The sequence below is a fragment of the Chrysemys picta genome, chromosome 3, assembly GCF_011386835.1.
Source record: "Chrysemys picta bellii isolate R12L10 chromosome 3, ASM1138683v2, whole genome shotgun sequence".
Classification (NCBI taxonomy): Eukaryota; Metazoa; Chordata; order Testudines; family Emydidae; genus Chrysemys; species Chrysemys picta.
In genome coordinates this window covers 61278668-61302497 of record NC_088793.1, presented here as the reverse complement: position 1 = coordinate 61302497, position 23830 = coordinate 61278668, and the positions used below count along the sequence as shown (strand labels likewise).

General features: G+C 42.0%; 1 protein-coding gene across 9 annotated transcripts in view; it reads left to right on the top strand.

Annotated features, from left to right (window-relative positions):
- The window catches only part of FILIP1 (filamin A interacting protein 1), a 155355-nt gene that overhangs the window by 37568 nt on the left and 93957 nt on the right, over nt 1-23830 (top strand). For 7 of the 9 annotated variants that reach the window (XM_005299626.5, XM_065588061.1, XM_065588060.1 and 4 more), the window contains exon 2: nt 17562-17840. The exons of the other annotated variants lie outside the window; for them this stretch is intronic. In XM_005299626.5, the coding sequence (XP_005299683.1) occupies nt 17568-17840 (273 nt within the window). In that variant the 5' untranslated portion in view covers nt 17562-17567. The remainder of the gene's footprint in view (nt 1-17561; nt 17841-23830) is intronic. 9 annotated transcript variants of the gene reach the window in all.

The following is a 23830-nucleotide window of genomic DNA, read 5'->3' as shown; positions in this document are numbered from 1 at the left end:
CGCCGACCGGAAGCTGACCGAGGTAAGTGTCTCCTGGCCGGAGCCTTCACCCCACACCTCTTCCTGCATACAAACCCTCTACCTCAGCTCCCTCTTGCACCCAAACTCTCTCCCAGAGCCTGCAACTCTCACCTCCTCCCACACCCAAATGCCATGCCCCAGTCCTGAGCTCCTCCAGCACCCAAACTTCCTCCCAGAGCTTGCACCCCCAACCCCTCCTGCACCGCAACCCCTGCCCCAGGCTCATCCCAGAGCCCCTTCCCACACTCTGAACTCCTTGGCTCTACCCCCTAACCCAGAGCCCGCACCCCCTCCTGCACCCCAAACCCTACCCAGCCTGGTGAAAGTGAGTGAGGGTGGGGAAGAGCGAGCGATGGAGGGATGGAGTGAGCAGGGCCTTGGGGAAGGGGCAGGGCAAGGGTGTTTGGGTTTGTGTGATCAGACAATTGGCAACAGTAGTTGGACTAGGGGCAATATTTGAGTTATACCCTGAGCTAACAGTGCAGTGAAGACAAACTGTCTGCTGAAATGAAAAAAGTGAACAAGTGCCTGAAAGTAAAATAGATTTGACAGAGTCTTTCAGCTTTAATAATATGAAGTGTTATTAATAACTCTGGTAAAGATTTATTTCTTTAATGTGCATTTTTTATCTTGACTGCTCTAAAACTGTATGGAAGATGTATTCTACTGTATATAGAACATTTAGGCCCAGTGAGTTTCTCTGAGCATAATTATTCTAGAGTCAGTTACTCTGCACTCTGGAGAATTGCAATTAAACTCTCAGTTGAGCAGGTGTGAAAAAATGCCTCTTGCCAAGGAAAAACCTGCAGTGCATCTGTGAGCAAGTAGTGGGAGAAAAAGCTGTATTGATGGTTTAGAAATGAACATTATCAGAGATCAGAGTGTACTTCTTGCTTTCCCAGAAGTTTCCATTACAGAGAAGAACCCTAATGTGATATATTTTCTTTTTTGGGGGGATGAGGTTAGGGTGTGGGGCAGAATGGAATTTTCTACTCTTTGCCAAATCTTGTGACTTTTATAGATATGATTTTACATCATAATATTTGGCAAAGAAATTGCCAAGCATATATAAAGAAAATTGCCTCTTCATTTAGGGAAGCAGGATAGATTAACTGGGCCTTAACATGCAGACATAACTGACCAAGGCTTCCATTACACAGCATGACCATAGAGGATAATTGCTATTTACTTTCCCCTGCCCCAATCTCAGTCATTACATGGGCAGCTCAGTGCTAGAGTATAACAAACATGTAAGGTACCAGGGAGGCAAGCATAGAATCATGGGACTGGAAGGGACCTTGAGAGGTCATCTTGTCCAGTCCCCTGCAGCTATGGTAGGACTAAGTATTATCTAGACCATCCTTGATAGGTGTTTGTCTAACCTGCTCTTAAAAATCCCCAATGATGGAGATTCCACCACCTCCCTAGGCAATTTGTTCCAGTGCTTAACTACCCTGACAGGAAGATTTTCCTAATCTCCAACCTAAACTGCCCTTGCTGCACTTTAAGCCCATTGTTTCTTGTCCTATCCTCAGAGGTTAAGGAGAACAATTTTTCTCCCTCCTCCTTGTAACAACCTTTTACGTTCTAGAAAACTATTATCATGTCCCCTCTCAGTCTTCTCTTCTTCAGACTAAACAAACCCAATTTTTTCAATCTTCCCTCATAGGTCATGTTTTCTAGACCTTTAATCATTTGTGTTGCTCTTCTTTGGACTTTCTCCAATTTGTCCACATCTTTCCTGAAATGGTAGGCACTTCAGCAGGTAGGCCTCATAGGGGATAGCCCTGATACTAGCTATGGCAAGTCCCAGTAACCATTCAGACACACAGCTAAGTGAAAGGGTATTTTACTAGGGCTGGCAGGAAAGAGATAAGTTGCAAATACCCTAGATACAGAGGCTTGAATGGGTACAGTTCAAAGTGAGCAATAGCAATTAGAGGGTTAGGACTCTTCAGGCCTGGTGCCTGAAGGGCCCTGTCTAGGTCAGTTTCTATTCAAGGAAATAGAAGCTTTCCTGTTTCCAAGCCAGGCTCAGTTAGTGACTCTTATTGAGGTCCCTTTGCACTGGCTCCCAGCCCAGCTGCTGCTGCTACCCCGTAAGTCTCACACAGACTTGCATCCAGCTGTCACAGCTGGTTTCACACACAGTTAACGTTTGCATACAGTTCCTGGGGGTTCCCCTCTACATTCAATTTCACTGCGGCTCTTGGCTCACCATGTGGCTGGTGGCTACCTAACACAGACTGGCCACTTCCTGGTTCACCTTACCTGGCCAGGAGGAAGGGGATGTGCAAATGGGGAGGGGGCTGATGGGAGTTGTGTTGTCCCCTGCTTAGCATATCCATCCAAAAATATAAAAGTGATATTGATGTAATTTTGAGCAGTTTAAATATGGAGGTAGGTTTAAGCTTTTAATAATAATCAGCATTTCCATCCAGAAACATTTGCTATTTAACTCTTGTGTAGCCATCTTATTGGTATGCATAGTCAAGGAGGATGTCACATTTTCTACAACATATAAATCTCTACTGTTTTTTTTTCTCTTCATTAATCACAATTTAGAAAATTGAGTAGGCTTTAAAATGTCTTCCAATACATAATTCAGGAGTGATGTGTAAGGGAATATCAACTAGTATAACTACACTTTCTTCTTGCCCCTCACTGTATATTTTAAGTTATACCAATCACACGTTTTTAGCTGGTTGGGAGGTAAAAGCATCGAGCCCAATTCACTGCCTGGGTTTCATAGTTTTCTTCCAATAAAACCCATGCTGACAATCCTCAGTGGTGGAAAGTCTGCCAAGAATAAGGACAGTGACTTACAAAGCCTGCACCCCTGTTATGCTAGGTGAGCTGGAATTGGGCATTACCGCTCCCAAGGCAGGTTAGGGTTAGGGTCAGGCTGGCTCCCTGGCAGGAATATAAAGCTGCTCTCCCTGGCAAAACACTCAGGAGAGGGCAACAGCTCCATCGCCTCCTGCACTCCTCCAGCAGTGAAGCTCCTTTCCAGTTCAGGGACTGCAAACACTCCTGGGAAAATAAGCCTAGAATTCTTTATCTGTTGCCCATCATTCCTTGGAGGTCGGCTGAAAAATATTTAAGTAAAGAAATAAGTAGCACTTAGCACAGAACTACCCGGAAAAATATTTTCTCAGTTTATGTATAATTCTTGAGGAATGGTAATTTTTCTACTTGTATGCATCTTTCTAGTCTAATTTGCCAACCAGGACTTTATAGATCCCTAATCTTTTCTTGTGCATTTTCCAGATTTAGATGCCTACAATTAGGCACCTAAATCTATATTTAGGTACATAAAAAATGGCCTGATTTTCAAAGGTACTTGGCACCTGCTCAATGCCTTTCAGTGACTCTGGAAACCAGGCCACTTTTACATCATGTGCCTAATACTAGTCATAGGAGTTTGAAAATTTTGGCCAATGTATTTTTTTCAATATAACTCTGTTGCTACCAGTACATCTTTTATGAATAGCACTTTACATTACCAATGCAAAAATAATTTTAAGATACTTTATTGTTTGTCATATTTACTTATCTTGGGCGGTAGGGGCCAGATTTTCAAAAAAAGAGTTCAACTCAAAGAACTGGGGCTAGATATGCAAATGAGCTCAGTTCCCATTTAGACACCTAAATCAGGTCCAGATTTTCAGGAGTGTTCAGCATGTTGGGTGTTGCTGAGCTGGTTTTGGCCATAAGTGTCACAGTGGGGGGATTTTTGGTGTTGAGCAATTTTGAAAATCTGGCTCTACAGCCACGATGGACACTTTCTTTTTTTGGCTCTCGTGCATTAGCCCAATGCTGATACACTTGTGCTTCCACACTACAGTGGATTTTGACTGAACTGTAATTAAAACATTTCTAACTACCCCCACGCAGTTTGAAGGAGCCCCTTTTCCATACCTTTGCTTTGAAATTAATTATGTTAAAATAATTGAGTAATTTTTACCATGCACTAGTGGCAAAAAGAAAATTCAAGGGTCTGTATCACTAAAAACAAACTTAGAGACATGTAGGGATCCTGGCTGACTGAGACAAATGATATTTACCCTCCCTTGTATCCATGTTGAAACAGGATTTTAAGAGGTTACAGCCCTAAAGCAAGGTGATTCTGACAGTGTGTCGTTTCAGTTATGTGAAAACAAAATGATGCTATGTGGGAATATTTATTTGGATCTTTTTTTCTCCCCAATATTTAAGGTAGCTATGTTATGTTTTCAGTTTAGCATCTTTTTCTTCCTCTGAGCTAATAAGACAGGAGAAGCTTTCAACAAACTAGAATGGACAGGATGGTCAAGAATAAAGTAAAACAGACTCAACGTGAGATCCATAAATAAGAATGATCTTAAATCATTCTTTTCGAGTCAAGAAATTGGCTGGGAATTTTTTTAAATCAAGTCATTAGAAGAGATACATGAATGTGGTTCCTATATCTGAAAGGCACTGAAGCATATGAGGTCACCATCAGTGCACAGAGGGGGCTATTTGTGCAGTATTTTATGTTGCTCCTTATCAGCATGAAGCATTGCTATCTTTCAAACCAATGAAAACATATATATGGTGCAGGTTAACTTTGGTTCCTCTTTAATTTTTCCAATACATTTGTACGGTACTCACTGAAGAGCTGGTAAAACAGTGGTTCTCAAACTTTTGTACAGGTGACCCCTTTCACATAGCAAGCCTCTGAGTGTGACTCCCCCTTATAAATTAAAAACACTTGTTTATATATTTAACACCATTATAAATGCTGGCGGCAAAGCGGGATTTGGGGTGGAGTCTGACAGCTCGCAAACCCCATGTAATAACCTTGTGACCCCCTGAGGGGTCACAACCCCTAGTTTGAGAACCCTGTGGTAAAATAATTTGGGACAGATTGTGATTAGCCTTACACAGGGAAGCAAAATAGGTAGAGGACATAAGAATTATTTTCTCTTTCATTACACAAATGGTAATAACAACTCAAGGGTCTTGTGCTTAGAGAGTGCTAGCCCGCCTAAGGGGAACACAGAGAGACAGAGCTGGATTATTATCTTCCCCACTCCTTGTACAGCCAGTAGAAGTGGCATGGTTTGAAGAAGGAATGTTGCTGCCATCTTTGAAGGAGTGTGGTAGCAGCATCCATCTTCGAGCACTAGTGGAACATTGTGCTGTTTCAGGCTCAATGCTTCTCAGAACTCCCTCTGAGCTGAAGCACCTCCAAACACGCACTTACAAGGGCTGTGGCTTAAAGAACTCCTCCTGCTTTGAAAGCATACCTCTGCCTGCAAAGAGTTGACCTACCCTTACTGTAAATGAAAGTGCTGCTCTATTTTTCCTACCCAGTTTATTTACTGTTTGTTTATAGCGAGTGTCACTGTTTCCTGTGTCAAGCCAGCTAGGGCTTTATTTATTTATTTTGGTTCTGTGGATTTTTCACACAGCAACAGGGCAAGGGAGAAGGAGAAGAGATTTAAAAAAAAAAGAAGAAGAAAAAACTAAAATAGGAAAATATTATTGTAAAAACCACAAAAATTGGCAGTGGGACTCTGGGGCTGGTTTAGTATCAGAAGCTACTTTTAACTCATTTTTGAAACTGGTTAGATTTCAGAGGGACGGTGCCTTTCCGAAGCTGCAATTCTGCCCTTTGGGTGGAATGATTACACAGTACATAGATGGAGACCAGCATTGGTGCTCAAGCCTGAACTCCCGTGACACAAAAGAGAGGGAGCTGCTGTGAGGGATTTGGTTCTCTGCTTTGGTCAATAACCAAATAAGACCTAGCAGGACGAGCTGCAGGACAAGGCTCATCTTTTTACTCTTGCTGTGGATAGTGCCGCTGGTTTTGTCCTTGGTGTGCTTGTATTTGTTTGTATCTTCTTCTTTGCTTCCCCACCCGCAGCAGTTTTTAAAAGACAAACAAAATTTAGCTGTAATTGTTTTCCATGTTTCAATTAAAGTGAAAAAAATCAGCCTCTAATATAAAAGCATCGTTTCCTTATTGGCTGTGTCTTATTGTCACTATTAGCTCTCTGGAACACATTTCTAAGTAAACATGAGGTTGTTGGGCCCCAAAGAGTGAAGGATTAGACTTTAATTTCCACATCATGCTGGAGCAGTGATATATCACTCCTGGGTCATTGGAAGGGCAATGACAAGGGACTAGAAGGAAGATCCAACAGCTGCATGTATTATCAGCATCCCCATTTCCTGCCATTTTGGAAACAGAAAATCCATTGTTGGAGTGTGACGGAGTGTGAGTGGCTTAAGGCTGACTCAGCACTCTGTGCACTTGGCAAGTATCCCCACATGGGCCAAATTGAGGTGATAATTGATTAAGGACTGGATGATTCACCAGTTAACAAGGTGATTCAGCACCTCAGTTGAGGACAGTTAAAAGAGAAACGGGAGAAGGAAGAGCTAGAGAAGCCCATGATTGTAAGGAGGGAGTGATTCCGCTATCTTATGCCTAGTGAGAAGGTAAAAGACTTATGGGGTGGGGGGTAAGGGCTTGTTTAACACCCCGTAGATAAAGCAGTTGGTGTTGAACTTGGCTGTGGTGTTTGCAGCAAGGAATCCAGTGTGAGGGAAGCCTACTCTCTGACAGGGAACAAAAACTGCTTAACAAAGATTGAGCGTGGTTCATAAGTTCATGGTATATTTTACCTTGTGGGATATAAGCTTGGGTCTATATTGTTAACAATACAGAAATGATTAATGCTTATCTAATACCAAGGATTCTCAAGTTCAGGAGCAAAGAAAGTTTTTGATAGGTCAGCTAGACTGCATTGCCTGCCTAGTAATCTTCCAGGCATGTTCTTGCTGTCACATGATGAAGCAAATGTTTAATAATTGTAGACTAAAATTAATGGTGACAAGATTTCTTTAAAGCCTGCATTAAAGGTCATGAGCTGCTCTTCTAGAGGAATGGAAGAACTTCAGAGAGTGGAAAGCAGGAAAAAATATGCAAAGGATAAAATACCCATTGACCCAATTCTTCAAAGAGCTACATGTCTATGAAGAGGTGCTGAAAACGTCCATGAAAGTTAATGTGAATCAGAGATACTTAGTACCCAGAAGTGGAGCGTACTCACTACCTCACAAACTCAAGCCTGTTATGAGCCTTTTTTCCCAAACGGTCAGTCACAACTACACTGCTGCAATTTCCTGAGAATAAGGCATGTTCCATGCTAATATCCACTGTGGGACAAGCTACTCAAAACAGATGGAGGGGGCAGTGGGGAATCTGGGCAATAACCCAGCTACTCCTGTCACCTCCACACATGCTACACCCTAGAAAGGTGGTCCAGGTTGCTGGAGAGCTTTAGGGCAGGCCTACACTACAAATTTACATCAGTGCAGCTGCAGCATGTCTGGTGAAGACGCTTTAAGCCAACGGGAGAGAGCTCTCCTCTTGGCTTAAGTCCACCTCCTGCGAGAAGCAGTAGCTGTGTTGGCAGGAGAAGCTCTCCCGCTCACATAGCACTGTCTACATGGGGGATTAAGGTCAGTATAGCTACGTCGCTCGGGGTGGAGTGGATTTTTCACACCCCTGAGCAACGTAGTTATATCAAAGTAAATGTGTAGTGTAGACCTGACCTTAAAAGGCGTTGGATCAGATATGCTACCCCAATACAGTCCTGTGCCTTAATGGCACAGTCTGGCTCTGTACTTTGTATTTGTAGGCTAAATTCTGATCTCATTGAAATCAATGCCAAAACTCCTATTGACGTCCTAGTGGGAAACGAATTAGAGTAATGTACCATCCAGTAAAAATAGCCAGCCGCTTGAGTACTGTGATACCAGTGATGATTTTCTTTTAAAACCAAACTTTGTTGTAATATCAGATTAAAAAACAAGCCTCCCAGATATCCAATTAGGTTGCATCATAATGGGAATAGAGCACTGTAGTGGTAGATGGGCACTTTGCTATGCGAGAACACATGCACTGGATGTACTAGGCTAGGAAGGACAGTAAATCCACCCAAATAAGGCATACATTTTTAACAGTGAGTGTTATTAACCATTGGAACAATTTACCAAAGTGTTTGGTGGCTTCTGCATCACTGACAATGTTTAAATCAAGACTGGATGTTTTTCTAGAAGTTATGCTTTAGGAATTATTTTGGGGAAGTTCTATAGCCTGTGTTATACAAGAAATCAGACTAGATGATCACAGTGGTCCCTTCCAGCTTTGGAATCTATGAAACAGACACAGATCAAACAATAAAAGTTTATTTTGAGTAGGTGGTGACCTAAATTCCTCTCCCTATTATCCCTCAGCCAGTGTAGCCAAAATGCCTTTCCAGTTGAAGGCAGCTGGACGAGACTCCCTGTGAAACAAGTCCATGCCACTGCTTTGCTAGACAAAGTGGATTGCTCAAGAGCAACCAATGTAACTGAGAGAAAGTTTGGCTTGAAATCAATGAAGCCAACAAAATGACACTAGCATAAACCACATGTATCATACTCTGTGTCCACTGGATTTGCCCTGAAGGTTATATCACTAGTTTTGTGAAATTGTCTTGTTTTGAAGAACATTATATCAACTCACAATGACTAAGAAAGTTTCAGAAAATGTTTTGATAGGCAAATAGTTCCTAAATAGCAATTCTCACACACAAAACTGAAGTATTTTTCTCAGTAGAGAAACTGTATGGTCATTATAATTCACATGCTGTTATGGTTTGTCATGGATCTGTAGGGTGAGCGTCTCTCTGACCTTTAGACAATCTCTCTGAGAGTGTAACCCTTTAGTGCAAGGTCTTCTATTTTTGGCAAGACAGAGCGTAGCGGGTCCAGTACATGGACTGCAGGTCTATGCTACTGCTTAAGTCAATATAAATTTAATTGCTCCAGGGTGTGAAAAAGCACCCCTCCCGAGGGAGGCAAGTTTCGTGCTGTCCACACTGGCCGATGTAGTGCTGTAGTGTAGACTTGCCCTTAGACTGGGCCCTGTGGCTTAGTTCTCCTGTTTCTCACCAGGGTTCTTTCAGCAAGTCCAAAAGAACTTGAATTCCTGTCAGAGACGCTATCCTTTTGAGAGCAATGTTAGCAATGACAGCCTGTTTAAAACAAGCCAGCAGTTATTAATCAAAGGAAAGGCAGTATGTAGGTTCTTAGGTTAGAATGGAAAAGAAAAGTTTGCAAGAGTGTCTATGGTTGCAGCCCAATCTGCCTCTATTGCCCAAGCATCCTGAATTCAAATCCATTACACTTAGGCCTGGGCCACACTAACCCCCGACTTCGAACTAAGATACGCAACTTCAGCTACGTGAATAACGTAGCTGAAGTCGAAGTACCTTAGTTCGAACTTACCGCGGGTCCAGACGCGGCAGGTAGGCTCCCCCATCGACTCCGCGTACTCCTTTCGCGGCGCAGGAGTACCGGCATCAACGTCGAGCACTTCCGGTATCGATCCGGGATCGATTTATCGCGTCTAGACAAGACAGGATAAATCGAACCCAGAAGATCGATTGCTTACCGCTGGACCCGGAGGTAAGTATAGACGTACCCTAAGCAGCAGAGTTCTTATTCCTGACCCCTGACTATCTCAGTTCTTTGTTTCAAGCTTTAGTCAAGCTGTTTTCACATGTTCTGCCTCCCTTGATTGGCAGTCATTAAAAATGTAATTGTTGCGTTGATCCCAGTATAGGAGAGAGACAAGGTGGGTGAGGTAATATCTTTTATTGGACCAACTTCTGTTGGTGAAAGAGACAATCTTTGGAGCTTACACAGAACTCTTCTTCCATGCTATGTAAGCTCAAAAGCTGGTCTCTTTCACCAGCAGAAGGTGGTCCAATAAAAGATACTATCTCATACACATAGATAGCGTGTAATGGAGGCAAGGGGAGGCTAAGCCTCTCCAAACCTCGCACTGCTGTGGGCGGGGGGGGTGAGGAGTGGCAGATTTGGGCCCCTGGAAAAATCTCCCCCCACCATGGCTCTGGGGCTGGAGGAGCTCTCACTCCCCGCTGCGGTGGTAGGGGAATAGAGCTTTTCTGGTCTTAGGGCTGCAGCGGGGAAGGGGAATGGTGGTGGAAGGAGTGAGCAGGGGGCAGGGGCTCAGGGTGGAAAAGGCAGAGTGGGGCAGAACGTGGGCAGAGCTGCAGGCATAAGGGGCAGAATGGGAGAGGGGCTGCAGGCTCCAAGCTCCAGCCAGGGCAAAGAGCTCCACCATGCCGGATGACCTCTCACCTTCCCCCTCGTGGCCCCCCGACCGAACTCTCAGCCCCCCAGCTGGGATCATAGGAGGGAGGGTGTGAGAGCAGCGAGTGGGAGTGGGGCCTTGGTCAGAAGAGGCAGAACAGGGGGCTAGCCTCTTCAATGGGAAGCTTCACCCACTACCCATGCTCATCCACCTTGTCTCATTAAAAGTAATGTCCAGTTGTTGGTCTTCCTTTATATCTCCAAGGTAACTCCATTCATATATTGTTGACAGTCCTTGATAGTTCATTCATACCAACCCAAACATGCCTACCTGACCAACACTGATTTCCCTGTCCCAGAGGAGAAATTAACCCCCTCAGTGCTAATTGGTTACAATGCACAAGTAAGTGGGGAAACTGAGAAATTGAAAAGGTATACAAATAAATAATTTGATTTGAAAATATAAGGAAAAAAGAGAAATTAAGGCAACCAATACTGCACCTCAGAGAGCAGGTCTTTCTCAAAGCGTTTTCTACGAACATAAAAAAAAAGTTCTTGTTCACCAAAGTAGGTTAGGGGATGTTTATCCATCCATTCCATTGATAGTAGAAAGCAGTAATATACATTAGATACCAATATATTTTATAATACATCCCCCCACACACACACATACCGTTTGTCAGAAACCGGATAGTGCTAATAGGGCCAAATCCAGGTTCTCCATAACTGCTGTGCTCCCTGACAGCAGTGCTGTTCCAGTGCATTGGGCAGGCAGGGTGCTGAGCATTTCACAGGGGCCGTGAACCACGGATCTCACTGCACTCATGCTCACAGATGAGTTTAAGCTGGCAGAAAGGGGCAGAGGTGTGACTTGTGGATCCACCAGCTATTCTCCCTACCTCATGGAGCACTGCTGGTGTTATTGCAAATAGAGCAGCCATACAGTACCCTAGGGGAGAGGGCACTCCCTCCCTGGTCCCGGTGAAGATCCTCAGTCTGCAGCTTGGTTATCTAAGCACCAAGGCAAGGGTTTGTCCCATGATTCCTAGTGTACACATACCTGTACTTAAACAAGCACCTGACATCCTCCATCACAAAAGGACATGATCTTTCAATCCCCCCCCCCCCCAAGATAAATTACTTTACATTTGGTAAAGGTAAAAGGAATAAGAACCTTGTATTCAGTTTGATTCTTCAGGTGTGCAGATAGTCTGTGACCCATAAGAGGAGAAGAAAGGCAGCTAGAGAGCACAGTGGGATAGTGCTCTAGCCTTTTTGTTTTCTGGAGATTTAGGAAACTGCAGAACTACAAAGGGTTAACATTTGTTCCGTTCTTCATAGTGTTAGTCATTAGGGTTACATTCTCTTCTGGCTACATGTGTATCATAACTCAAACTGGCATCGGAGTGTTCTGTAAAACCAAACCCAGGGATGTCTCAAATCTGTGTTTCATAGAACCCGAATGCCAAACTTTGAGGGAGAGGAATTTGGAGAAATGGCTCCACATTGGACTCATCTTTAAAAAAAACTTTTATTGGACATACATGCGGTGTACTGTTAGCTTTTCACAGAAACACAGCACTTCCATATGGTGTTTCTATTATTCAGATCTATTATTAAACTTCAGACTACAATTTGTGTCCACAGCCAATGACCATATTATGGATCTAAATCAACAGTCTTTTTTTGAACTCTCACACTATTATTTTTTTGAGATGAGAAACCATTATGTAGCCAAAATCAGCATGTTTGATTATCATAAGGGACTGTCTGCTAGGTTCAGAGAAATCTTTGCATTATCTGATTCTAATAATAACACAGCTAATGTAACAATATATTCCAATCTGGCCTGTTATTCCAGGAACTCTAGTGAGGTTATATAACAATAGATAGAAGAAAAAGGGTTGGAACAACGGATAGTCTACTCTCTCCTGACATTCTACTCAGCAAATTACTCACAAAGATTTCTTACAATAAAAGTAAAGAACATTTAAAAAAACTTGTATGTGTTGTTAACTTTTGAAAACTGAAGAATCTATGCCCAGAACAACAATATAGGTTCAAGTAAATAATCACAGCATTCAGCTTTTCCTTATTATTTTTAAGGCACTGTGGCGCTTAATAGATAAATAAAAGACTGAATGTCACTGTCTTGAAGCACTTACAGCCCATTTATAGAGCTCAGTCCTGCAAATATGTATTTACACAAGTAGTCAGTAATGCTTGCAGTCAATGGGATGAGTTGTACAACTCCTTGTTTGAGTAGAATTTGGCAGCCTGGGCCATAGTTTAAGATGTAGCTTGGTGAGGGAAGGAACAAGCACGGGGTTAAATGTAAACATTAAACTCCTACAATGTAAATAATCTACATCTGAACTACTTCTTCGGGGTACACAATCCCTTCAGTTTCACATATGTGGGGTCCTGTGTCATGGAGGGCAGGCAGCAGGAGGATGTTTATCACTAGAATTAGGTCTGGGTAGGTCCCCAAAATCAGTTTGTGGAGCAGGGAGGTGGAACTGTGATGGGATAACAGATAGGCCAGGTAACCGGGCTTTGGGCAGTTATGCACTTGGCATAACCCTGGAATATCATCCAACAATTCAGACACTGTTTTTGTTTAGATCACCATGTTATCAGAAATATAAAAGAATGGTAGCCTAGGTCCAAAATAATAATACTTAATACTCATAATTCCAAGACAAAACATTCAGGCCAGATTCTCCTGTACATTCTGGCTGCTTTGCACTGCTCCAATTAAAAAAGCAGCCATATCTAAATCAGGCTTACAGCTGCTTTGCATCACCAGAGCACGGCAAAGCAGCCAGACCATAGCAGTAAATTTGGTCTTTAGTCTCAGAATGCTCTATAAAGCAGTTATTAAAACTTCAGTCCCTGCAACTGTCATTTAATCCTGAGTTCACCTGCATCTCTGCCACCAGCATACAACACCTTGGTGCCCAGCAGGGGTTTTGGAAAGAGTACTGAGGGAAGGAATTTTAGATATAGGCAGAGATTTTAAAATTACATTTATCCTGGTTAGTTTACACCTTAAAAGATTGTTTATTTAGTGTCTGTGAGTGTAACTGAATGCTTGCCACACCTACTTCAATCTCAAATTTAATGCAAAATAAAATTACATGTGCTAAAGAAATATCAAAAAGTCAGCTAAGATTGTAAAGGTTGATTCCTTTAGCACCATGATAAGCACATTCTCAATTTGGCAATTAGTATGAAAAACTGGGATTATTGATTAATCTACATGCAATATTAGTATATTTTGTAATTCAATTTAACAGATGTCTTCAGTGGAGTGATGGTGATTTACATCAGTTTAGGATCTGGCCCCAGATTTTTTTTAAACTTTGTCTAAATGGGCACTAGTTATTTGCTGTTCACATGCTTGTAAGCCAGCACTTAGTTGCTCAATTACTATCCTATGTGAATGTTGTTTGGACTTTCACTGGTGTGTGACAACAAAGTGGTTCTGTCATATTGTAATGGCAACATAGAAATGAAGGGCTGGAAGGGACCTTGAGAGGTCATCAAATCCAGCTCCTTGCACTGAGGCAAGACCAAGTATACCTAGGCCATCCCTGACAGGTGTTGGTCTAACTTGTTCATAAAACCCTCCATTGATGGGGATTCCACAGCCATCCTTGGAAGCCTATTTCAGAGCTTAACTATCCTTATATTTAGAAAGATTTTCCTGATATCTAACCAAAATCCCCTTTGCTGAAGATTAAGCCCATGACTTCTTGTCCTGCCTTCAGTGGACATGGAAAAAGATTGATCACCATCCTCTTGATAACACCCTTAACATATCTGAAGACTGTTATCAGGCCCTGCCTCAGTCTTCTTTTCTCAAAACTTAAAAAGGCCCAGTTTCTTTAACCTTTCCTCATAGGTCAGGTTTTCTAAACACTTTATAATTTTTGTTGCTCTCCTCTGGACGCTCTCCAATTTGTCCACATATTTCTTGAAGTTTGGCACCCAGAACTGGACTCAGCACTCCAGTTGAGATCTCCCCAGTGCCGAGTAGTGAGGGACAATTACATATGAGGCGCCTGTTAATATGCCCCAGAATGATGTGACACAAGAAAGCAGCATGACGCCCCTCAGGAAGTCTGGCATACACAGTTACCCTTATCTAGTCTTTTATGGCACAGTTGAGGTGTCCGAACAGCATTACTCAACTGATCATGAGTTAAATTTAACTATTCTGTGAATCTTCAGTTCTAAGGGTTTAGTCATCTTTCTGCCAAGGTCACTATGTAATATATTATAAACTAGAGCACTGTGTAATGTAACAATCTGGTTTCCACTTGAAAACGTATATATATGATCTGAAATGCTTACAGGATGCTCTAAAACAGTGGTGGGCAATGTGCGGCACGCGGGCCGTACGCGGCCCGTCAGGGTAATCTGCTGGCCGGCCACCAGACAGTTTGTTTACACTTGCATGGCCACCTGCAGCTCCCGGTGGCAGTGGTTCGCCGTTTCCAGCCAATGGGAGCTGTGGGAAGTGGCGGCCAACACGTCCCTGTGGCCCGCGCCGCTTCCCACAGCTCCCATTGGCTGGGGTTGCCCACCAGTGCTCTAAAACCATTAAATCATTCACTCTGAAGTCTAAACCATGAAAAATGTTTTAGGTGCTCTTGTGGCTGGAGGCTGCAGACCAGAGGGACTCATAAGGAAATACATAGAAAATAGAGACAAAGTAAATCCCAAGTGCTCTGTCTTGGAGAGGAAACATGGTTGTGGAGTTTAAAACCCATTACAACCAAACAAACTGAGTAGCCCTATCTGAAAGGAAACATAGTATAGTGTTTATTTTTCCATTACAAACCTGAGACCCAAAAGATTTCCTGAGCTCCTCAGATATTGTTCATGCTCATAATGGAGATCTGTTTTTAGAAAACATAGTTCTTGTGATAAATCTAAACAGTCTGATGAATAATATACTGTGTAGGCTTTCAGGAAGTTAGTAGCTATTGTATACCTGTATCACATATTGTCTGGGTGGAAATAACTTTACAATGCAAGCAACCTCATTACGAGACTCTCTTGCTTAAAAACACTGGGCTGGATTCTCTTCTCAGGATAGACTTCATTGAATTCAATAGCGTTAAACCAGTATATAACAGATGAAAATGAAAAAAACAATCAGGCATTCTGTGAATGACATTACAAAAAAATAAGGCTAATATAAACAAGATATTTATAGCACTGGCTAGAATCAACTTAAATGTAAATCCTTCTAGGCTCTGTGTAAGATTACCCAAACTGATTTGCCAGTGTACTTTAAGATTTGCATTGTCATTACTGATCTGCTATTTCTGGGTTTTTCATCAACACAGATTGGCAATTATACCAAACTGGTAGTACTTGTGGTGCTGAAAATCATCTCCTGTGACTAGAGAACAAAGTTCAAACTAAAGTCAGAAGTGAATTTAGGCAAGTCTAAGAAAAATCTAGGGGCCTGATTCTAGTCTTATTAACATGTATCTCAAAAGTAATGCCACTGAAATCAATAAAATTATACCAGTTTTACCACAGTATAAGCGATCAGAGAATCAAGCCCTAAGAATGTCAAAGAAAGTCTAGAGGTTATCTAAGATATCATTATTTACACCTTCCTCCAGGTCCCTCAAACAGTTTGTTATACTTAATCTCCATCTAAGCTCCCTTCAACTCACTTCTACTTATTATATCGTCAACCGCTTTACATGTTAGTTCTGAATCTGCCTACCTAACCTAACCAAGTCTAAGGGAGTCTAAATTGGCTTAACTCACACAATAAGAGGCCAGAAGACAGGAGTGTAGCACAAAAAGAAACAGGGTGTGTGTAATAAAGTAAGTTGAAGAGGCCCCCCTTACTTTAACTTAATCCTTTTTATGCCTTCTTCTGACTGTTCAGCCTATAAATTACATCAGTTTATAGTCTTACACATTAATAAGTAGGTCTAAGGAAGTCTGAGTTTTAGGGTGACAAAGTTAATATCAGGGAGTCTAACTTATACCTCCTTACTCCTTAGCTCTGAATTTGGCCCTGAAACAGGCCTCAAAATTCATTATTACTATTTTACAGTTCTATTACAGTAACATCCAGAGTCCAAATCATAACTGGGGCCTCATGGTGCTAGGCACTGTACAAATACTTACAAAGACACAGTCCCTGCCTCAGACACCTTACCATAGGTAAGTGACACATGAAAGGTGGGAGGGTAGGGATATATGTCCAAATATATACACTTGACTATATTTTGCATTTTATAATTGTAAGTAGATGAAGTGAGTGCCAACGAATCCCACCTCCCCCATCAAGCCATAACTAACTGGCTGATTTCCTATAGGCATTGAGACCTAGGTGAGTCTCAAAGAGAGATGTGATGGAACAGAGGATAATGACCTTACTGATCAGATCAAGAAGGGAATTGCATACTTGGGGGGGCAGCAAAGAAGAAGACATAGAGATGTTTGTGAGAGAAGCAAACAAACAGGCAGATGGGGCTGTTCTTGGCAGAGTGAAAACTGCATGGGAGGCAACTTGATAAGAGCAGACATGTAGGGATGGACAGTGTGGTGAAGAACCTTGAAAGTGAGGACAAACAAACTTGGTGTAGTTAAAGGAGGTCCTTGGTGTAGTTAAAGGAGGTCCAACGGAGAGATTAAACAGGATGTTTCTGTGGTCAGAGTGACATACAGAATAGATTATTTTAACAGCTCTGTTTAGTGTGAACCCAGGAAGGTGATGTGGGTGTTAGGGAGGAATGGAGAGGTTGATGTCACAATAATCAAGACTGGAAATGATGAAGAGGGTCTGCAGAAGAGGGTTATCTCAGTTACCAACATTGAACCCAACACGCCACAGGTGAGAAGCTAGAGAATTATCCTAGTTTGTCACATTCCTTCTCACTCTGTCTCTTAGAAAACTTACACTCAAGGTATATGCTTTTATAAATATTAAGTACAGTCTTATCTTTCAGCTAACTCTCATGTTAAATCAAGATGTGCCTCCAAACCCAGTGTTCTCATTTTTTCTTACAGTGAGCCAACCGAATACTGAATGATAAAATAAAGAGACTGGAAAATTTTAGTTACCAGTTTCCCACATCATTCCAAGCACTGCAGAATGTAACTCACCTCAGTATGGTTACCCTGTTTTAAGGCTCTATTAAGTTTATAATCAATATTTTGATTCATTGGCTTCCAAAGACAAACTTGTTGACATGGGTGAGCTTTTCAGCACTCTTGCATTGAGCATGACGTTAATCTTGGTATTCAGAATGAAACGATGGCTCTTCCTCTTGGCAATAATTCTGCTGTAGATCAGGTGTTCATATAAATAGTTTTACATGCTTAGAAAATGCATCTTTATAATTTTCTCTCTCTAGGTGGGGATGAGATCCCGAAACCAAGGTGGAGAAAGCTCTCCTAATGGGCATTTCTCCAGTTCTAAGCCCATTGTCAGCAATGCAGAGAATGAAAACCTTCAGGAAGATGCCAAGAAAAAGAACAAATCTCATCGAAAGGAAGAGGAGGTCATGGTCTCAGGGACTGTAAAACAACACTTAAAGTCACCGGCACCTGGTGAACGAAAGAACAAGAAATCCATAGAACTTTCTAAAGAGGACTTAATCCGGCTCCTCAGTATAATGGAAGGAGAACTGCAGGTAAATAAAACATCCTCTCTCTTATATAACTCTTCTGCCTTTTCTCCTTGTTAAACTCTTCTCTGAGGGTATGTTTGCACTTGGAATTGGGGAGATAATTCCCAGCTCCAGGAGACGTACTCACACTAGACGTACTCACACTAGCCCTCACCAAGCTATTGCACTAAATATGGAGTGCAGCCACAGCAGAGCAAGCAGTGGGACAGGCTAGCTGCCCTGAGTACCTGCCTGTGAGAGACCCTAGGCAGACACTTAGGGAGGCTAGCCCCTCCTGCTGCTCATGCTGCCATGGCTACACTATATTTTTAGCATACTTGCTCAATAAGAGCTAGTGCAAGGATGTCTCCTGCAGCTATGCATCACACCCCCAGCTCTAAATGTAGACGTACCTTGAGAGACTTGGGTTTCAACATTGGCACACACATTTAAGACAAAGGGCTCCAAAGGAGGAGTAATGACAAATGAGATTGAGTGGGTTGAGGTGTTTAGTGCAGAAGTCACAATTAAGAACAGCCTTATTGAAATCCTCATTAGTGATTTGCAGAGGAATTGCAAAGGAGGGAGGAGCTGCAAAGGAGTTTCAGAAGAGAAAGAGAAATACTAAGAGGCCTAAAGAGATTAGACATGTGGGCAGAAAACAACCATATGAGATTCAGATGCAAACAAGTACAATGGGGGAAACAATCCAGAATACAGTTATTCAGTGCGAGGGAGAAACCTGGAAATCATTAATGCTTGAGGTGGCAGTGGGGCAATACATGAAACAATTTAGCCTTTTATACTGCACTTGTGTTTATATTTGTGAACCACAGCAACATTCCAAAAGCTATACCAATTTTCCTGGCTGAGTTGACACATTTACCTACAGCTGGGATGGTGCTATAACAGGGGGAATGGGATTTCTTTTCATAGTGGCATCCCCTCTCTGCATTTCTCCTAAAACTGCCCAGGTGCAATTTAAATGTGGTTAGAGCTTTTATCATCCCCAGCCCCTTCTTTCCAGTGAACCACTATTACACAGCACTTTTTTTATGCCCTGCTTTTCCTGAAAGCCACATTCACTGGACTTTTCCTTTAGTGTTGGACTCATCCCTGTTGCCTCTCCATTAATCCACTGGCAGGAAACAATTATGTTGTGAGTGATCAACCATTGAGAAACCTGAGTTACACCACCACTGCAAAAACATCAGGCCTGAGCTCATTACTGAACACTATTATTCCATCCATATTTCATCACCAAAATACCAAGGCACAGTCTAAGGCGCATTGATTGGTTGCTTTCTTAGTAGATATGTATAAAAGAAAGATAATCTTGTCAGCAGAGAAGAGAAACCAACTTTTTTTTTCATTTAGTGGCAGAAACTAAATCGTTCTTTGTTTTTTTTACTTTAATTTGTCACAAACAAAAGGCACCTTTCCAGAGGAATACAACCATAATTTTTCTATGACAAATGGAAATAAAGAGAATGAAATTCTGTCTGATTCAGTTTTACAAAAAGTCATGCTATTGCTTCTGGGGCAGAATTTCACTAGCCATGTGTACTGTTAAAAATGGAAAAATTTCACCTTGGATGAGATTTGCAACTATGTTTGAAAATATCAGTGTTAATTTTTGCAAAGCAAAACTGTCACACACAGCTGTAGTGTTGAATGCAGTCTGATCTGATTAATCATTTAACATATGTATGGTTTCCTGAAAGATTTAAGCAGAAATCAGTTCAGTGATTTCCATGCATCACTGATGGGGGAGGGATGAAATACACTTTTGTGGTGAAGACACAAGCCTACATGACAGGAGATTTGCTTCTATTCTTGGCTCTGTTGTAGAATTCTGTCTAACTTTGGTTAAGTCACTTACAGCCTGATCCCCAGTGCTTAATTTGTGCTGGGGCTTGCCAGGGCTCAGCCCTGGCACCTCTAGACTTGGCAGTTCATAGCCCCATGCTGGGCCCTTGGACAGCTCTGTAGACAGTGCTGCTGCCAGCCACAGCACAGAAGTAAAGGTGGCAATACACCATACCATGCCACCCTTACTTCTGTGCTGCTGCTGGCAGCGGCACTGCTTTCAGAGCTAGGTGCCGGGTCAGTAGCTGCCAATCTCTGGCTGCCCAGCTCTGAAGGCAGCACAGCTGGCAGCAGCAGTGCAGAAGTAATGGTAACAACACCATACCATGCCCGGTGCTGGCCAGCAGCAGCCACTCTCCCGCCACCCAGCCTGAGCCCTGCCACCTCTTTCATTACTGTCAGGACTGAGATCCCCACTTTGAACTTTAGGGTACAAATGTAGGGGCCTGCATAAAAACTTCTAAGCTTAATTACCAGCTTAGCTCTGGTTCGGCTGCCACCATTTTCAATGGATTCCCTCCCTGGGAAACCTTGAAAAACCTTCACCAAATCCCTGGTGAAAACAAATCCAACCCCTTGGATTTAAAACAAGGGGAAATTAACCATTCCCCTCCTTCCTCCCACCAACTCCTGGTGAATCAAGATCCAAAACCCCTTTGGATCTAAAACAAGGAAAAAATCAATCAGGTTCTTAAAAAGAAGGTTTTTAATTAAAGAAAAAGGTAAAAATCATCTCTGTAAAATCAGTATGGAAATCAACCTTACAGGGTAATCAAACTTAAAGAGCTCAGAGGACTCCCCTCTAGTCTCAGGTTCAAAGTACAGCAAACAAAGAGAAACACTCTAGTAAAAGGTACATTTACAAGTTGAGAAAACAAAGGAAAACTAACACGCCTTGCCTGGCTATTTACTTACAAGTTTGAAATAGGAGAGACTTGCTTAGAAAGATGTGGAGAACCTGGATTGATGTCTGGTCCCTCTCAGTCCCCGAGAACGAACACCATCCCCAAAACAAAGAACACAAACAAAAGCCTTCCCCCCCCCAAGATTTGAAAGTATCTTGTCCCCTTATTGGTCCTTTAGGTCAGATGCCAGCCAGGTTACCTGAGCTTCTTAACCCTTTACAGGGAAAAGGATTTTGGAGTCTCTGGCCAGGAGGGATTTATAGTACTGTACACAGGACAGCTATTACCCTTCCCTTTATAGTTATGACAATTACAAATTAAGCATTGCTGATCCTGCTCCCATTCATGTAAATTCCTGTAGACTTCACTGGAGCACAGCTGGGTCTTCAGTCTTTGCCTCTCACTTTACATTGAGGGAACAGAAAGATTAAAGGCCCATCCATCCACCTCCTCATATGCCATATCCTCATATGGCAACTGAGCACAATCATCATCTGAACTGCAGTAGCATCCAAAGTTCTCAGTCAAGATTGTAGTCCCATTGTACTAGACACTATTCAAACAAATGAATAGTCCCTGCCACAAAGAGCATAGAATCTACTTACCTACCCCACAAGAGGACTGTGAAGCTAAATTTGTTCATGTCTGTGAAGCACTTTGAGATCCTCAGGAGGAAGGTGCTATTGAAGTGGAAAGTATTAATTGTTAATCCGTAGGGTTTTTAATATAGCTTCAAAAACCAATTTGAATTATTTACCCAATTATGCTAAATGTATTGAATTGTTAATAGAGTGGGCAGGCCAAAGAAGCCTGGCTTGAGATGCAGGTCTGGGCTTTGTGATCATAAATGAGGACAAGCCAAAAAAGAATCATGCCAGGGTGAATATTCTGGCACTACTCCCTGGCTGTCACAGTGACCTACTACACTGTATCGTTTTACGTATTTTCTTTTTCAGATGTGTATAGTCAACTGTAGTGGCTTGACTAGTGTTTTGATTCACAGAGCCAAATCAAACTCTGGGTTTAGCTTGGTCTTCAAACCTTCTGGATTGTTCAAATTGCATTACTTAGCTGGTCTCTAGAACAAGAGACTCCTGTTAGCCACAGCTCTGGTGCCATGGTTTAAGTGCTTTATAAAGCACCTTTCCTACTCAAGATATTGAGACAGGGTCCAGGACATGCAAAATAGGGTGACAGCCTAGTCTTTGGAAACCATTTAAACACCAGCAGAACAAACATCATATAGACACATGTGACAAGGTTTTGTTGAGAGAATGACTGCAGGTTTTGCATCTAGGATTAACCAATATCTTTGCAAAAAGTGCCATCAAGTCTTTAACATCTACAAAGCAACAAATCTAATGTATCATACTTCTAACAATGCAGCGACCTCCCAGTACTCTGTTGCATTGCTGTCTGTACTGATAATGAGACCTTAATATGGGATGTGAATCCCTAGCTTTTGCTCCAGGGGCTGAAAATGCTAACAAGCTATATCAGGGGTCGACAACCTTTCAGAAGTCGTGTGCCGAGTCTTCATTCATTCACTCTAATTTAAGGTTTTGCGTGCCAGTAATACATTTTAACATTCTTAGAAGGTCTCTTTCTATAAGTCTATAATATATAACTAAACTATTATTGTATGTAAAGTAAAGAAGGTTTTTAAAATGTTTAAGAAGCTTCATTTAAAATTAAATAAAATGCAAAGCCCCCCGGACCAGTGTCCAGGACCCAGGCAGTGTGAGTGCCACTGAAAATCAGCTCGCATGCCACTTTCGGCACCCGTGTCATTGGTTGCCTACCTCTGAGCTATATGGACATCTCCTAACAGAGATAGTCATAACTTTTTTTAAAAACCACAATGACCTCCAGTAGCTCACCTGAGTTTTGGTTCCTAGAGCCATGTCAGACACTGGTTTGTCTGTCCTCAAATTTCCTAGCTTGGCCATATCTAGTTACTGAGTTTACAGAAGAATAGAGTTTCATAAACCACTAACGTCACCAGTGCCTAAATATTGTTCTGTAAGAAAATAGAAGGAAAAAATGCATTTACAGACTTGCAGTAATTAGACTTCGTCCCAATATTCATGGGCAGGAGAGCCTTAAGGACAGTCTCTCCAGGAGGGAATAAGAACAAGCTCATGCCAGGAACTGATTTAAAAAGCCACACGCTGCTTGATACAATAGTTATTATTCTGCAGCATCTTACTGCTACAGAAAGCAAGCAGAGATTATGTAGTCTTTAACCACCCACCTCATGCATAGGGGTAAACAATTTGCAGGGGATGTTTCTCCCGTAACAACATGAAAAATGTCTGCTGGTTTTTAAATCATGAAATATTGATTTAAAAAGAAAAAAGAACCTGAACTACAGTCAGACATGAAAGAATAATATCCCTGTGCCTAACACTTTCAGTGATTTCGATGACACAAAAGAAAAGGCATAGATTACCATAACAGAACAGCAGAGGCACCAGGGATCTTTCCAGTTAAGGTGTCATCCTATCTGTGGTACACAGACTTTAGTCTGATACATCTACATGTTTGTACTGGCAAGAAAATATTCCCTCTATATTTTCCAAAGAGCAGCCATTAATCTACAGAAATACCCACCCCAATGTTAAACATTTCCTGATCAGGGGCCTGAAAGGAAACAGGAAGCAGCATGTACACATTTTTACCAGCCTCCCTCCTATTTCAGATTTAAAAAAACAATAATAAAATCTCATTTGCAAATGCAGTACTCCACTAGGAATAGTTTATTTTACAAGGAAAATCATTTATGAGCCAGGTTTTTGTCTGTTGCCTGACAGATGTAGGAAACTGTCTACCACGCTTAAAATCTACACATCACACCAATTAAAGTAGAAGCACCTATCAACTCAACCCTCTAGTTATATCCTCTGTGTTAGCATGATTCCCTAGTGTGGCACTGGAATATATCAGACACAGCTCAGAGGTTACCAGTTACATTTGTCTCTTGCACTCTTTAGACAAGTCAAGTCTACACTACCACTTTTATCAGTATAACTTATGTTACTCAGGGGTGTGAAAAAAACAACATGAATTTACCACAAAACAGCGGCCCTGAGAAATTGTCAGTCTTCCAAATGGTCAGATGTAACATCTTTTTAGGAGCTTATTGTGAAAGGTGTAAACATTGCATGACAAATGGGCAGAGATTATTTATTAAGTTTGCAGATGATACCAAACTGGGAGGGATTGCAACTGCTTTGAAGG